The 12,346-nt window shown below is 62.3% G+C and overlaps 1 protein-coding gene across 2 annotated transcripts in view; it reads left to right on the top strand.

The window, feature by feature from the left end:
- SCN4A (sodium voltage-gated channel alpha subunit 4) overlaps positions 1-12,346 on the top strand; it is a 177,319-nt gene that overhangs the window by 109,541 nt on the left and 55,432 nt on the right. For both annotated transcript variants that reach the window (XM_075911769.2, XM_075911768.2), the window contains exon 16: positions 10,259-10,687. In XM_075911769.2, the coding sequence (XP_075767884.2) occupies positions 10,259-10,687 (429 nt within the window). The remainder of the gene's footprint in view (positions 1-10,258; positions 10,688-12,346) is intronic.

Raw genomic sequence — 12,346 nt, 5'->3', positions numbered from 1 at the left:
GGGGGGCCGGGCAGGACTCTGGGCCCCCCATCCCCGAGCTGGATCGTACTGACGCCTCCTGGTTCCTCTGCTAACAAGTCTGAGCTGCGCTGTGTCCCTGGGACCCAGTAAACCTCCTCTTCTACCTGCCGCCTGAGAGTCCCCTCTGGCAGCGGCTGGGATGCCGGCCTGGCAGCTCCCCACTCCGCGGTGGGAACTGATAAATGTAGGCAGGACCAGTGCCTCACTGCAGACCCCCGTCCGGCCACCAGCGGGGAGCCAGGCCCGTTGCGCCAGGTGCCGCAGTACAGACCAAGCAAGAGGCAGCCCCCAGAGGGAAAGCCAAGGCAGAGACGGCCTGACACGGCCCCACTGAGCCAACCAGGACTGGGGGGGGGTAGAACCAGGACTAAACTTGAGGCCTCCATCCCGTGCCCACCTGCTGGCCTGCAGCAGCATGCGTGGAGGGAGAGCGGCAGGCGCTTCGTGTCTGGCCACACGTGAGTGGGGCCGTGTGCGCCGCTGGCTCGTGGCCCACTCCCCACGGGGCCCTGCTCTCGCGCGGCAGCTGGCGGTGCTCTGGCCTGGCCAATCCTGGGCAACCTTCACCATCCCTTCGGGCCTCGGAATCTAAGTGCATGAGTTTGGGCATCACCCCCTGGGGCAGGACTCTGGCTCGGGGGCTTGTCTCCCGCAGAGGATTTCTCAGGCTTGTCCCGTCTCTGCTCATCTCCTTGGCTTGTGGCCTGTGGGGGAAAGCACATGGCCAGGCCTTGCTCTGGCTGCTTGCCCCGCGGGGGGTACAGAACAGCTGGCCGGGAGGGACTAGTCTCTTGGGGGGATGCTGGGGGAAGGTGTCACGTTGCTGGATCTTGAGGGGAGCAGCCAGATCACTAATGCACCCATAGGTGGGGGTGTTGGCCCCAAAAATGGTATAGAAGGGGGCCATGTGAGGTGCTGAATAGAAGCTTATTATCTGCTAATCCTGTGTACGCTGTTCATGTGTTTGTATAATGTCTGTGTGTGCAATTATGAGCATGTACTTGTATGGACACTGAAGATTTCCCTGCATGTGGTTAAGCATTGGGCAGGGCTGAGCCTGTGGACATGCTAATTACCGAGGCCCTGTGGAACAATGGCTCTCAATGGGCCAAGGACACGCCCAAAGAATGGGGGCTGTCACCTGAGAGCAGCCAGCAGAGAACACAGAGAGGCTGAGGACCAGGTGACCTGCTGCATACTAGAAGAGGCCAGGAAGGAGTATAAAGAGGCCATGTGGTCGATGCCATTTTATTCTCAGCTCAGCACTTCATCCCAGAGGCAGCACTGCAGGGATCGAAGAGCCCGGAAGACCTGTGGACCCATCCTGATCGTAGGATGTGCAATAAGAACTTTTAAACCAGCAGCTGTAACATCTCTGCTAGAGTCTGCATCGAGGACTGGGAGATTCGGTGCATGTAACGTACTGTACTTTAATAACCTTACTCTCAGGCTTTTCTTTCTTATGTTAATAAACCTTTAGTCGTTAGATGCTAAAGGATTGGCCCAGCGTGATTTGTGGGTAAGGTCCAGGGGGTAAATTGGCCAGAGATCTGTGGCTGGTTTCCTGGAACCGGACAGAACTTGTTCGGGGTAGGTGGGATTGGGTGCTAGGACCCCCCACCCGTGTATGAGGCCCGGGGCCATCTGGGGCCCGGATATTGCTGGGGTGTGGGAGGGGTTTTGCTCGTGAGGCTTCAGGCAGGCAGCTGAAGCGCTCTGTGAGACTGGTTTGTGGCCTGTTTGGAGAGGTCACCAGTCAGGGGGGCTGTAAGGAGCCCCGGATTTGAGCAATTCGCCCTGAGCGGACGCCCTCAGCTGTGCCCAGACACGGCCCGGTCTGTCACAGAAGGGCTGCTGGAAATGGGCTCGGGCAGGGAAAAGCATCTCATGAGCCGCTGTCTCCCCCCCTCCAACCTCAGGGGCGTTTCAGGCCTTCCTGCCCCCGCTCTGTTCCTTTGCGCAACCCTGCCTGTTCCCACCAAGCCCCTTGGCCCAGCTCCTGCCAGCCCTGTTCTGGCAGGGCCTGGGCTCCTGGCTCCCCCTGCCTGCCGCTGGCTTTGGGCCTTTTCCCAGCGTCTGCTCTGGATGCTCTCGAGCTGCGAGCGCCTCACATCCAGGTGGGCGCTGTGGCTTAAAGTGAGGCCTGACCAGGCTCCTGTGACAGACCGGGCCGGTCTGGGCACCGCCAAGGGCGTCTGCTCAGGGCGAATTGCTCAAATCTGGGGCTCCTACAGCACCCCCTGACTGGTGACCTCTCCAAACAGGCCACAAACCAGTCCCACAGAATGCTTCAGCTGCCTGCCTGAAGCCTCCCGAGCAAAACCCCTCCCACACCCCAGCAATATCCGTGCCCCAGATGGCCCCGGGCCTCATACACAGGTGGGGGGTCCTAGCACCCAATCCCACCTACCCCGAACACGTCCTGTCCGGTTCCAAGAAACCAGCCACAGATCCTACGTCAATTTATCCTCCGGACCTTACCCACAAATCGCACTGAGCCAATCCTCTAGCATCTAACATCTAAAGGTTTATTGCTACGAGAAAGAAAAGCCTGAGAGTGAGGTTGTTAAAGGATAGTACATTACATGCATCGAATTTCTCAGTTCTCGATGTAGGCTCTAGCAGAGATGTTACAGCTGCTGGCTTAGAAGTCCTTGTTGCGCATCCTAGGTTAGGATGGGTCCACAGGTCTTTCCAGCCCTTCGATCCCTGCACTGCTGCCTCTGGGATGAAGTGCTGAGCTGAGCCCCAAGATGGAGTCCGCCACATGGCATCTTTATACATCCTTCCTGGTCTCTTCTTGGCTGCAGCAGGTCACCTGGCCAGCGGCCTATCCCTGTGTTCCTTGCTGGTAGCCCTTAGATGCCGGTCACCATTCCCGAGGTGTGTCCTTGGCCCATCGAGTGCCATTGTCCCACAGGGCCTCGCTAATTAGCATGTCCATAGGCCGGGCTCTGCCCAATGCTCAAGCACATTCAGGGTATGTCTACACTGCCCCGCTAGTTCAAACTAGCGGGGTAATGTATGCATACCGAACTTGCTAATGAAGCCCGGGATTTGAATTTCCCGGGCTTCATTAGCATAAAGCCGGCGCCGCCATTTTTAAAAGCCGGCTAGTGCGAACCCCGTGCCGCGCGGCTACACACGGCACGGGCTAGATAGTTCGAACTACGTAGCCATTCCAAACTATCTGTACTCCTGTTCCACGAGGAGTACAGATAGTTCGGAATGGCTACGTAGTCCGAACTATCTAGCCCATGCCGTGTGTAGCCGCGCGGCACGGGGTTCGCACTAGCCGGCTTTTAAAAATGGCGGCGCCGGCTTTATGCTAATGAAGCCCGGGAAATTCAAATCCCGGGCTTCATTAGCAAGTTCGGTATCCATACATTACCCCGCTAGTTCGAACTAGCGGGGCAGTGTAGACATACCCTCAGAGAGACTTTCAGTCTCCACACAGATTACAGATCCCTAACTCCACACACACACATTGTACAGAGATATGAAGAGCAGATTCAGAATCAGAAGAAAGTAGCTTTTGTTTGACCCCTCACATGGCCCCCTTTGTACCACTTTGGGGGCGAACACCCCCGCCCCCCTCATGGGTGCAGCAGTGACCCGGCTGCTCCCCTCACAATCCAATAACGTGACAGCTCCTCTGGGTGTTTCTCACTTCCCCCGGTCCCTGCCAGCACTGGCGGCTCGGTCCCTCTCCCCCTGCCCGGGGCACACAGTAGCTTAGTCCCTGGTGGCCTGTGACACTTGCTTTGATTTTGGTGGCTGGGTTCAGCGTGTGGGGGCTGGGCAGTGTCAGTGGCCTGGGAGGTTCCGGGGCTCAGACAGATAATCTGAGGGTTGCTCGTGGCCTTAAACTCTGTGAGCTGAGGTGCTTTGAGCAGCCCACGCTGAGAACGGCTGCTCTCAAGGGCCCCAGCGCACATCGGTAAAGTGAAGCCAGCCTGCCTCAGGTGCACACTTGGAGGCCGGGCACACGGCTGAGGTATCACCCCCTCCCCCCCATATTCACAGCTCGCTTCAACAAGCTGCGTATTCAGGAACCTGCCTTCGCCGCTGCTGCCTGGTGTGGCATGTTGGGCACGAGGAGCCCTGCGGTTTGGTTGGGAGGAGAGTATAAGGGGTCCCACTTCCTCCGTACAGTGCCCCTGCCCCACGCACCAGGCCCCTCCCTGCCAGGTCTGCAGTGAAACCTCTGCTCTGGGGCTGGGTGAGTTTCAGCTTTTCTCACTCCCTGGCCGAGCTGAGAGGGTCCTGCCTGGAGCGAACTGAAGTGACCCATTTCTGAAAGTCTCAGAAGGGCGGCGTGTGAGTCGGTAACAACGCGCTGTCCATAGAGACACACACAGATTCATGCAGCGACTGAGCCTTCATGGGCAAAACCCATGTCCTCAGAGTGGAGGAAAAAGGGAAAATTCCCATTTTATGACAGAAAAGAAGGGAGGGGAGAGGCCCTGTTGGCTGGAGGGCTGGTGCTAAGGAGGCCGACCGAGTGGGCTGGCGGTGTCCCCTCCTTAGCGTTTGATGCCACGTGGGTGTTGAATACAATGGCCCATGCAGCCCGTGTCTCTGTCACGTGTGCATATGAAGGTCAGTTCCACAATTCCTTTCTGTCGTTGGTTCCTGAAATGCCTGTGGAGAAGAATGGCTACTTGTAAGCCCGTGAAAGGGTGCCCAGCAATGTGCTTCTACGGGTTTGGGCGTGTTCCCGTTTCTGACACCCGCCTCATGTCCACTTATGTCTTGTCGTGAGACTGCCCGGTTTGGCCAGTGTCCGTGGCCGAGGGGCACTGCTGGCAGAGATCACGCTGGCGGACGTGCAGGTGTATGAGCCCTGGTGTGGCTAGGTCCCGCGCTGGTGTCGCTGTGTGGGCAGAGTGGGCACCGGGGCTGATTGCAGGGGCGGGTTCCTGGGTGAGTGTCTGGGGGGTGATACGTGGTTGCTGGACAGAACTCGTTGGAGGCTGTAGGCGAGGGTTGGCCTGTGCCCCAGGGCCTGTGAGAGGGCGGGATCGTTACCCAGGTGAGGCTGTAGATCGTTAACGATGCGCCGGAGGGGCTGGGTCGGGGGCTGCAGGTGGTGCCCAGGGGGCTCCTGTTCTCTTCCTGGTTTCATAGACTCCTAGAACACTAGAATGGGAAGGGACCTCGAGAGGCATGGAGTCCTGTTGCCTGCCCGCCCAGCACCCTCTAGACCCGCTTGCTGGTAGCAGGGAGTTTCCGGAGCGGATGGTGCCGTTCCTTTGCTATTCTCCGTGGGGTCGGAGGACAGAGGCTGCAGAACGTGGTGGTGGTGAGTTGTCTGGCACCCCCGCCCGTAGTCCGTCCTGTTCAGGGTGGCCACAGCGCCCCATTTGTCAGCCCTTTTGGTGACCATGTCCGAGCTGGCCTGGAGGCTGTGGGCAGCGCTGCGATTGCGGGGCGGAGGTTACCTGGCACATGCTGCAGCGAGAGCCCGGGCACGTTTGCGGTCGATGTCGAAGTCCAGACTCTCGTTACCCCCATCGGGAGGGGACCTCCTAGAGGCCTTCCTCTCGGGGGCTGGCAGGGGGTCCCAAGGGCCGGTGCCATGTTCAGTGGTGGGCTGGAAACATTCCTCCAGGTCACCACAGGACCCGTGTTCGTTTTCCCTGGCTGCAAGGGGAGCCCAGCGGATGGAGTGAGCCACTCCCTCTCATTCCCAAAGGGTTGAAATGTCTGCGACGGTTTTCCCACAAACTGGGGGAAGCTGAAATGAAACGGCTTGCTGCAAGGACAAGGGGGAATGTTCCGCGCAGACGTTTACCGGGGGGGGGGGGGTTCTATTTTGTTTCAGCTGAAATTGGTCGTTGAATTTGGTCTGAAATTGCATTTTTTGGTAAAAAAAAAATCGCACAAAAATGTCTCCTGCTCTCTGCCCCGCCCTCCTTCCCGAGACAAACCCTCGTCCCTCCCCAGCACGCTCTGTATGCCCCCATTGGCCGCCTCTCCCTGGCACCCCCTCCGGCTGGGTGTCCTGAGCCAGAAGCTCCTCCACCTGCCTCAGCGCAAGCTGCTCACTGCCCTGGCACGGCTGCCCAAATGGCAGAAGTAGCCTTAGGGACGTGAACGGTTACGTGGGTGTGACGTGGTGGGGATTGTGTGTGCTCTGTTCGCTTGTTGTGTTGTATGTGCTGCTCTGTTGTAACACGGTGTGTGAGTGTGTGTCTGTGCCTGTGTGCACTGCCTCAGTTTCCCTGGGCACTGCACTGGCACCTGACGGGGGATGGAAGTTCTGGGTGTGACTCACTGAGGGGCTGCCCAGCCCAGCAATAGCCCCGCCTCTCTTGTCACTGAGCCTAGGTGGGAGATGCAACCAGGTGACCCCTTTTGCGGAGGAAGCTGGACACAGGAGGAGGCGGGGCTGGGACTGGTTGCTGGGGGTGAGTTAGTCTCAGTGGGTCTGTCTACACTACCCTCCTGGTTCGAACTAGGAGGGTAATGGAGGCATACCGCACTTGCAAATGAAGCCCAGGATTTGAATTTCCCGGGCTTCATTTGCATAAGGGGGAGCCGCCATTTTTAAAACCCCGCTGGTTCGAACCCCGTGCAGCGCGGCTACACGGGGCACGAACTAGGTAGTTCGAACTAGGCTTCCTAGTCCGAACTACGGTTACTCCTCGTGAAATGGATGGTCCTAGATGGACCTTTGGTCTGACCCCCTACGGCCGTTCTTGTGTTCTTATGTAACAAGTCTGCGCTGCGCTGTGTCCCTGGGAAGCCATAAACCTTCTCTTCTACCTGCCGCCTGAGAGTCCCAGAGCAGGGCCTGCTGGTCCCCCCCCCGCCGTGAAACCTGAGGCTTACCGGTCCTGGTGAACTGGTAGGGGTTGGAGCAGCTCCCTGCCTGCCCAAACAAGGGGCTACTCCAGCCCTGTGGGGCCCACCCCAGGGAGAAGCTCTCTGGCCAGTCAGAGCAGTCCCTGTCCATGCCCCCCCCCCCGCCCTCCCCAGGTTACACGCTGGCTCCTGGGGAGGCTTCAAGCTTCTTTAAGGCTTTTTAGTGGCTACATTTTGAAAGAACGTTTTCCGTCCCTCGCGCCCCAGGGGGGTGGCAGCCTCTCTAACCTGGGTCCCAGCGGGAAGGGGGGGTCCTGGCTGCGGGGCCCCGTTCCCTCCTGCAGCGGCAGGTCCCCACTGGTCTAACGGCTGCTGCCATGTCTCAGAGCGGTGCCGGCCTGTGGGAGAGCTCTCCCGGCAGAGCCGGCTGCATCCCAGCCCCCTGCGGCTGCCCCGCAGGAACCAAACTCAGCCCTGGCGAAAGAGGGCAGCAGGCCACAGCAGCTGCAGGGGCCGGTGTCATTGAGCAGCTGGGGCAGGAGGCTGGCCCCCGCCCGGGTGGACAGTCAGGGCCCCAGTTCCATGACGGGCACAGCCCCAGGCTGGCCAGGAGGAGACAGGGTGGGAGCAGGGCAGGGCAGGGGGCAGGGGAGGGGCAGCAATGCCCTGGCTTGTTGGAGGACACCTCCGTCCAACCCTCACGTTTCCTGTCCTGCTGCCCTGCCCTTCCTGCCGGCCACAGGGCTAATCAGTTCTCGCGCCCGCGTCGCCCCGGTAGAGCCTCCTTCCCTAGCCACGTTTACCGGTGGATCCGCTATCGGCAGGCAGCCCAGGCGAGACCGTGCAGAGCCCTCGTAAGGTGCCCCCAGGACCCCCTGCGGGAGGAACCCTAACCTAACGTTTCCAGACCCCCCCCCCCCCCCCCCGGCCTCTAGCTGGTGTTCCGGCCCCGTGGGTCTCAGCCAGGGTACCTGTCCCCTGCGGTTTGCAGGAGCCTTCCGGGGGCACGGCAGCTTTTCCAACAGCTGCCTAAAGAGCACCAGCAGAGTCCGGGCAAAGGCAAATGCCCGACGGACGCAGGCCGGTTCGCGCGGCTCTTACCCTGGAACGTGAGCGCCTGGGCTGTGCTCCGCCCGACGCACTTCAGGGTGGCGTGGGAAAGGAGGCCGTGTCGCGCGTGTCTGGTCGTGTCAGCGAGGTGCCACGCAGGGGGCGCCGGACGGACCCGAGTCCCGCCAGGGGCACGTGGCCTGGGCAGGGTGAGGGTGCAGCTCTGGCCGCCAAAGGAAGGATGCCAGCTGTGGAGCCATGTTTTAGGGGTCCCCGTCCGTACTGCCTGGCGGCACTTGTCCCCGGTGAGGGGCTGTGGTCGGTAGGAGGGGCCCCATTCGCTGGCCCGTGGGCGTGACGGCTGCTTGCCCGGCGACACTGCGGCTTTGGCTGCTGCGCAGTGTGACCAGGGAGACTCTGGCTGCGACGGTAGGAGCTGCCTTTGAACACACGGCCCTGTTCTGGGTTCCCGCCCCTCCTGTGACGGGCGTCACTGGCTCTCACCCAGCCCCGGTCTGCCCTGGGCAGGGTCCGGGTGCTACAATCCCCCAGCCCACTGAGCCTATGACTTTCCAGCCCCATTTCTCAGGGGAGCCAAGCTTCAGAGTGTGGGGCTCTGCCCGTCAGACCCCCAGAGCCCAACGCCCACGAAGCCATGGCAGGCGTGGCTGCAGGGCCCCAGGTAAGCGGGCCTGCTGTGCCCACGCCTCCTGGGGCCAGGGGCTTGGCCTCCCCTCGGCTTAGGGAAACCAGAGCCCTCCCGGGTTTCAGGTTCCTGGAGGGTAAACGGGGGGAAGGCCGCTGCTGCAGTGAGATGTTATTTACGGCGCCCGCGGCCAGGCGCCCTGTACTGCCAGTGGCACTTGGGGCATTTCCTGTGGCGTTCGTAGTGGGAGGGGGCAGTCGTGCGGGGGTTGGGAGCCAGCTCCTGCCAAGCGCGCTGGAGACAATGGCCACAGAAGTGATTAGCTGTAATTGGTGCTTAACGTGCGTATTACCCTGCTGTGGTCCCGGGATTTATTTCAAGACTCTGTTTAAGTCGTATGGCATGGGCCATGTGAAAACAGCAGTGACCTTGAATAGCAGCTAATTCCCGTCTCAAATGCGCTCCTGGCACGGGAAGGCACAAACACCGACAGCTGTGGGGTTGGCCCGGAACGCTCAGCTTTTCAAGCAATGCATTTCACGCTGCGGGGGATGCTGCCGTGCCCCGCAAAGCCCCGTCCCGGGGGGAGGGCTCAGCCCGGGGGGGCTGCACTGCAGCCAGGGCGGTATGGGGCCACGCAGGGGCCCCCGCTCGTCACCACTGCGCAGCGCGGAGGGAAGCAGGCGCTTACTACCACTGACCAGTGTGGGGCCGAGGGGCGGAGCCGCGAGGACAGATGGCGGGAAGTCAGGGCGCATGCCCCAGGGCGACAGTGGGGCTCCGTCACGCCACCGATGCACCAGGGACGCTCTGCCGCCGGTGCAAGGAAAAGCCTCTTTCACCAGAAGGCTCATGCGGCACTCGCCCCCTGGGAACCGCGCCCCAGGGCAGGCAGCATCGCCAGTGCTGACCATCTTGTCCCAAGGCTCACGGCTGGGGGCGGTGCCAGCCCCCCCGCTGGACGCCGTGGGCCCAGGGTGTGCGCTGGAAAGTCTTTCATTGCACCCACTTCTGCGGGTGCCAGCTCCGAGGAAGAGCTCTGGGCAGCTCGGAGCTTGGCTCCTTCCCCCACCGACGCTGGTCCGAGAAAAGGCTTCGCCTCGCCCACCTCGTCTCCCTCCTCCCCTCTGTCCACGGCCCAGAGGCGCCGCGGGGCGGAAAGGCCGATGGAGCCAAGCAGGAGGGAGCAGGGGGCCTCCAGCCAGAGAGCAGGGAAGGCGACGGCTGGCAGCCTGTCCAGGGGCACGTGGGAAGCAGAGCGCCCAGCGCGGGGCCCAGTCCTGGCGGGGGGCAGAGGAGATGGGGGTGGCGAGGAAATAGCGGCGCGGAGCCCCGGGGCAGGCGGCAGGGCCCAGGGCGCGTAGGGACACTGTGCTGGGCTGCACCAGAGACACTGCCTGGTGCAGGGGAAATCGCGCGCCCCCAGGACGCACAAGCTCCCCCGCAATGGGCCCCACTGGCCAGGAGAGACTCGAGGGCACCTCGACACAAGGAGCCCTGAGTCTGCAGCCAGGAAGGGCCCGTCGCTGCAGCTCACGCCTGGGCGGTGCCTCCGAGCCGCGCTCCCCTCCTGCGACTCAGCAGCTGCTGTCGGGACCGGGGAGGGGGGCGGAGAGGCCTCAGTCACGAAGGGGGGGCGGTGTCCCCGCGAGACATGGAAACCTGCCCGGACCCAGGCCGGGCTCCCTGCTGGCGTCTGACAGCTGCCCCGGGTTTGCTTTGTCCCGCCAGGTCCTGAACCTGTTCCTGGCCTTGCTGCTGAGCTCCTTCAGCGCCGACAGCCTCGCGGCCTCCGACGACGACGGCGAGATGAACAATCTGCAGATCGCCATAGGCAGGATCACCCGGGCGATCGACTTCGTCAAGAGAACGGCGCTCGCGCTGCTGCACCTGCCGTGGAAGGAGAAGCAGGAGCCGGCGGAGGAGCAAGAGGACAGTAAGAAAGACAACTTTGTGCTCAACCACGCGTGCTCGGGCCAGGAGCCCCCGGCGGAAGGCAGGGACGGCGGCGCCGGGAAAGGGCCGCGCTTCGGGGACGAGCTGGACCACATGAATTTCATCCACAACCCCCACCTGACTGTGCAAGTGCCCATCGCCTCCGAGGAGTCCGACCTGTACGACGAAGAAACGAGCACCCAGTCGGACACGGAAGGCCCCAAGGTAGGCAGGCAGGCTGGGCCAGGGCCTGCCAGCAGCTCTCCTCCTGGGCGGGATTCGCGTTTCTCTGGGGCCAGCCACAGGCCCGATGGGAACTGCAGGCCGGTGAGGCGCCCACAGCTGCCTCTCACTGGGGTCGGTTTGTCCGGGCTGCAGACAAAGAGCAGAGGGACGGGGGCCACTGCATGGGGGGGTCACTGCCTGGGGTTCAGTACCTGGGGTTCAGTACATGGGGGGGGGGTCACTGCCTGGGGTTCAGTACATGGGGGGGGGTCACTGCCTGGGGTTCAGTACATGGGGTTCAGTACATGGGGGTGGCTGCACAGTTGCAGTTGCCTGGGGCAATATTTTACTCTCCTGTGTTTTGGACGTTGACTGGCAGCCATGGGCAGTGGGGCAGGGAGGAATCTTGCTGCAGGCTGCAAACCAGCCCCCGTCTCACTGGCCCGCCCGGGCCCTCCGCTCAGATAAGCAGGGGAAGAGGAGCATTTGGCCAGGAGGTTTTCCCCTCGACAATAGCTCCCGGGCGCCTGGACAAGGTGTGGGGGCAGCTCTGCGCTCCTGGAAGGGGCGGGGCTGGGGCGGAAGGGGCGGGGCTGGGGCAGAAGGGGCGGGGCTGGGGCTAGGCAAGCCCTTTGCACCGCCCAGACCGCACCGGGCTCCAGCAGCCATTTCAAGGGCCCCTCGGTGGGCCTGCTGGCAAGTCGCCCCTTGGCTGAAACGCCCGTCAGTCACTCGCTGTGTGGGAGCGTGGCCGTGGCTCCGCTCCCGTGTTGCTGCTGGGACGACACCAGGCCAGACGGAGCAGCCCCCGCCCCGCGCGCGGACGCAGTGACACTGGCGCAGACGTGCTCGGCCCGGGCAGCTTATGGGCGCTGGGGGACCGGGCTGGGGGCTGCCAGCAAGGCCCCAGTCCAGCTCTTTGGCCGATATTCTTCGAGCGGGTCCCCCAATGCGTTCTGCTGCAAAAGGCTCGTTTAGGTGCCCGGTGGCTCGAAAGGGGCTTTGCCCTGCCTCTTGGGGGGGCGTTCACGCTCCGAGCCAGCGCGTCTCCGAGCGGGAGCCGGGTTAGTCTGTGTCGGCACCAGCAGCGAGGGGCCCCCAGAGACTAACATCGATTTGGCCCAAGCTTTCGTGGCCAGACACGTGAAGAGCTTCCACTTGTGGCGTTTGCCCCAAGAGCTGGTGCCCGTCGGTCTGTCCGTCTGCCACGGTTCCTCTCACTGCTCTTCTCTGCCCAGCGCGGCGATGGCAGCAAACCCGCGTGGCCTCAGCTAGAGCAACAGAAGCGCCGTTACCCTGCTGTAACTGCACCCACCCGAGCCAGTGCCCAGGTCCCAGCGGTGCCTGGAACCGGGCCCGTGCTCAGAAGGGGCCAGTTTTGCTCGGCTTGCTCTGTGCTGCCCGGGGGGCGCTCCTGTCCCACAGAACATGGGGCGTGATGGCAACACCTGGCTTCTCCTGCTCTGCTGTCTGGGGCGGGGGTGGGAGCAGGGAGAACGTGTCTCCGCTGGGCTTCAAAGCCCAAAGTAAAACCCCCCGGAGACGCCAGCTCCGACGCCTCTCCCTTCGGCCAGAACCAATCGTTTTACTCCCTGGGCTCCGTGCCGGGACAGCCACGGCTCCCGTGGTCACCTCCTCTGAGAACAGAGCTACTGGCAT

The sequence above is a fragment of the Pelodiscus sinensis genome, chromosome 29, assembly GCF_052426305.1.
Source record: "Pelodiscus sinensis isolate ZL-2025 chromosome 29, ASM5242630v1, whole genome shotgun sequence".
Classification (NCBI taxonomy): domain Eukaryota; kingdom Metazoa; phylum Chordata; order Testudines; family Trionychidae; genus Pelodiscus; species Pelodiscus sinensis.
The sequence above is the reverse complement of the archived record's forward strand: the minus strand, read 5'-3'. Positions and strand labels throughout refer to the sequence as shown.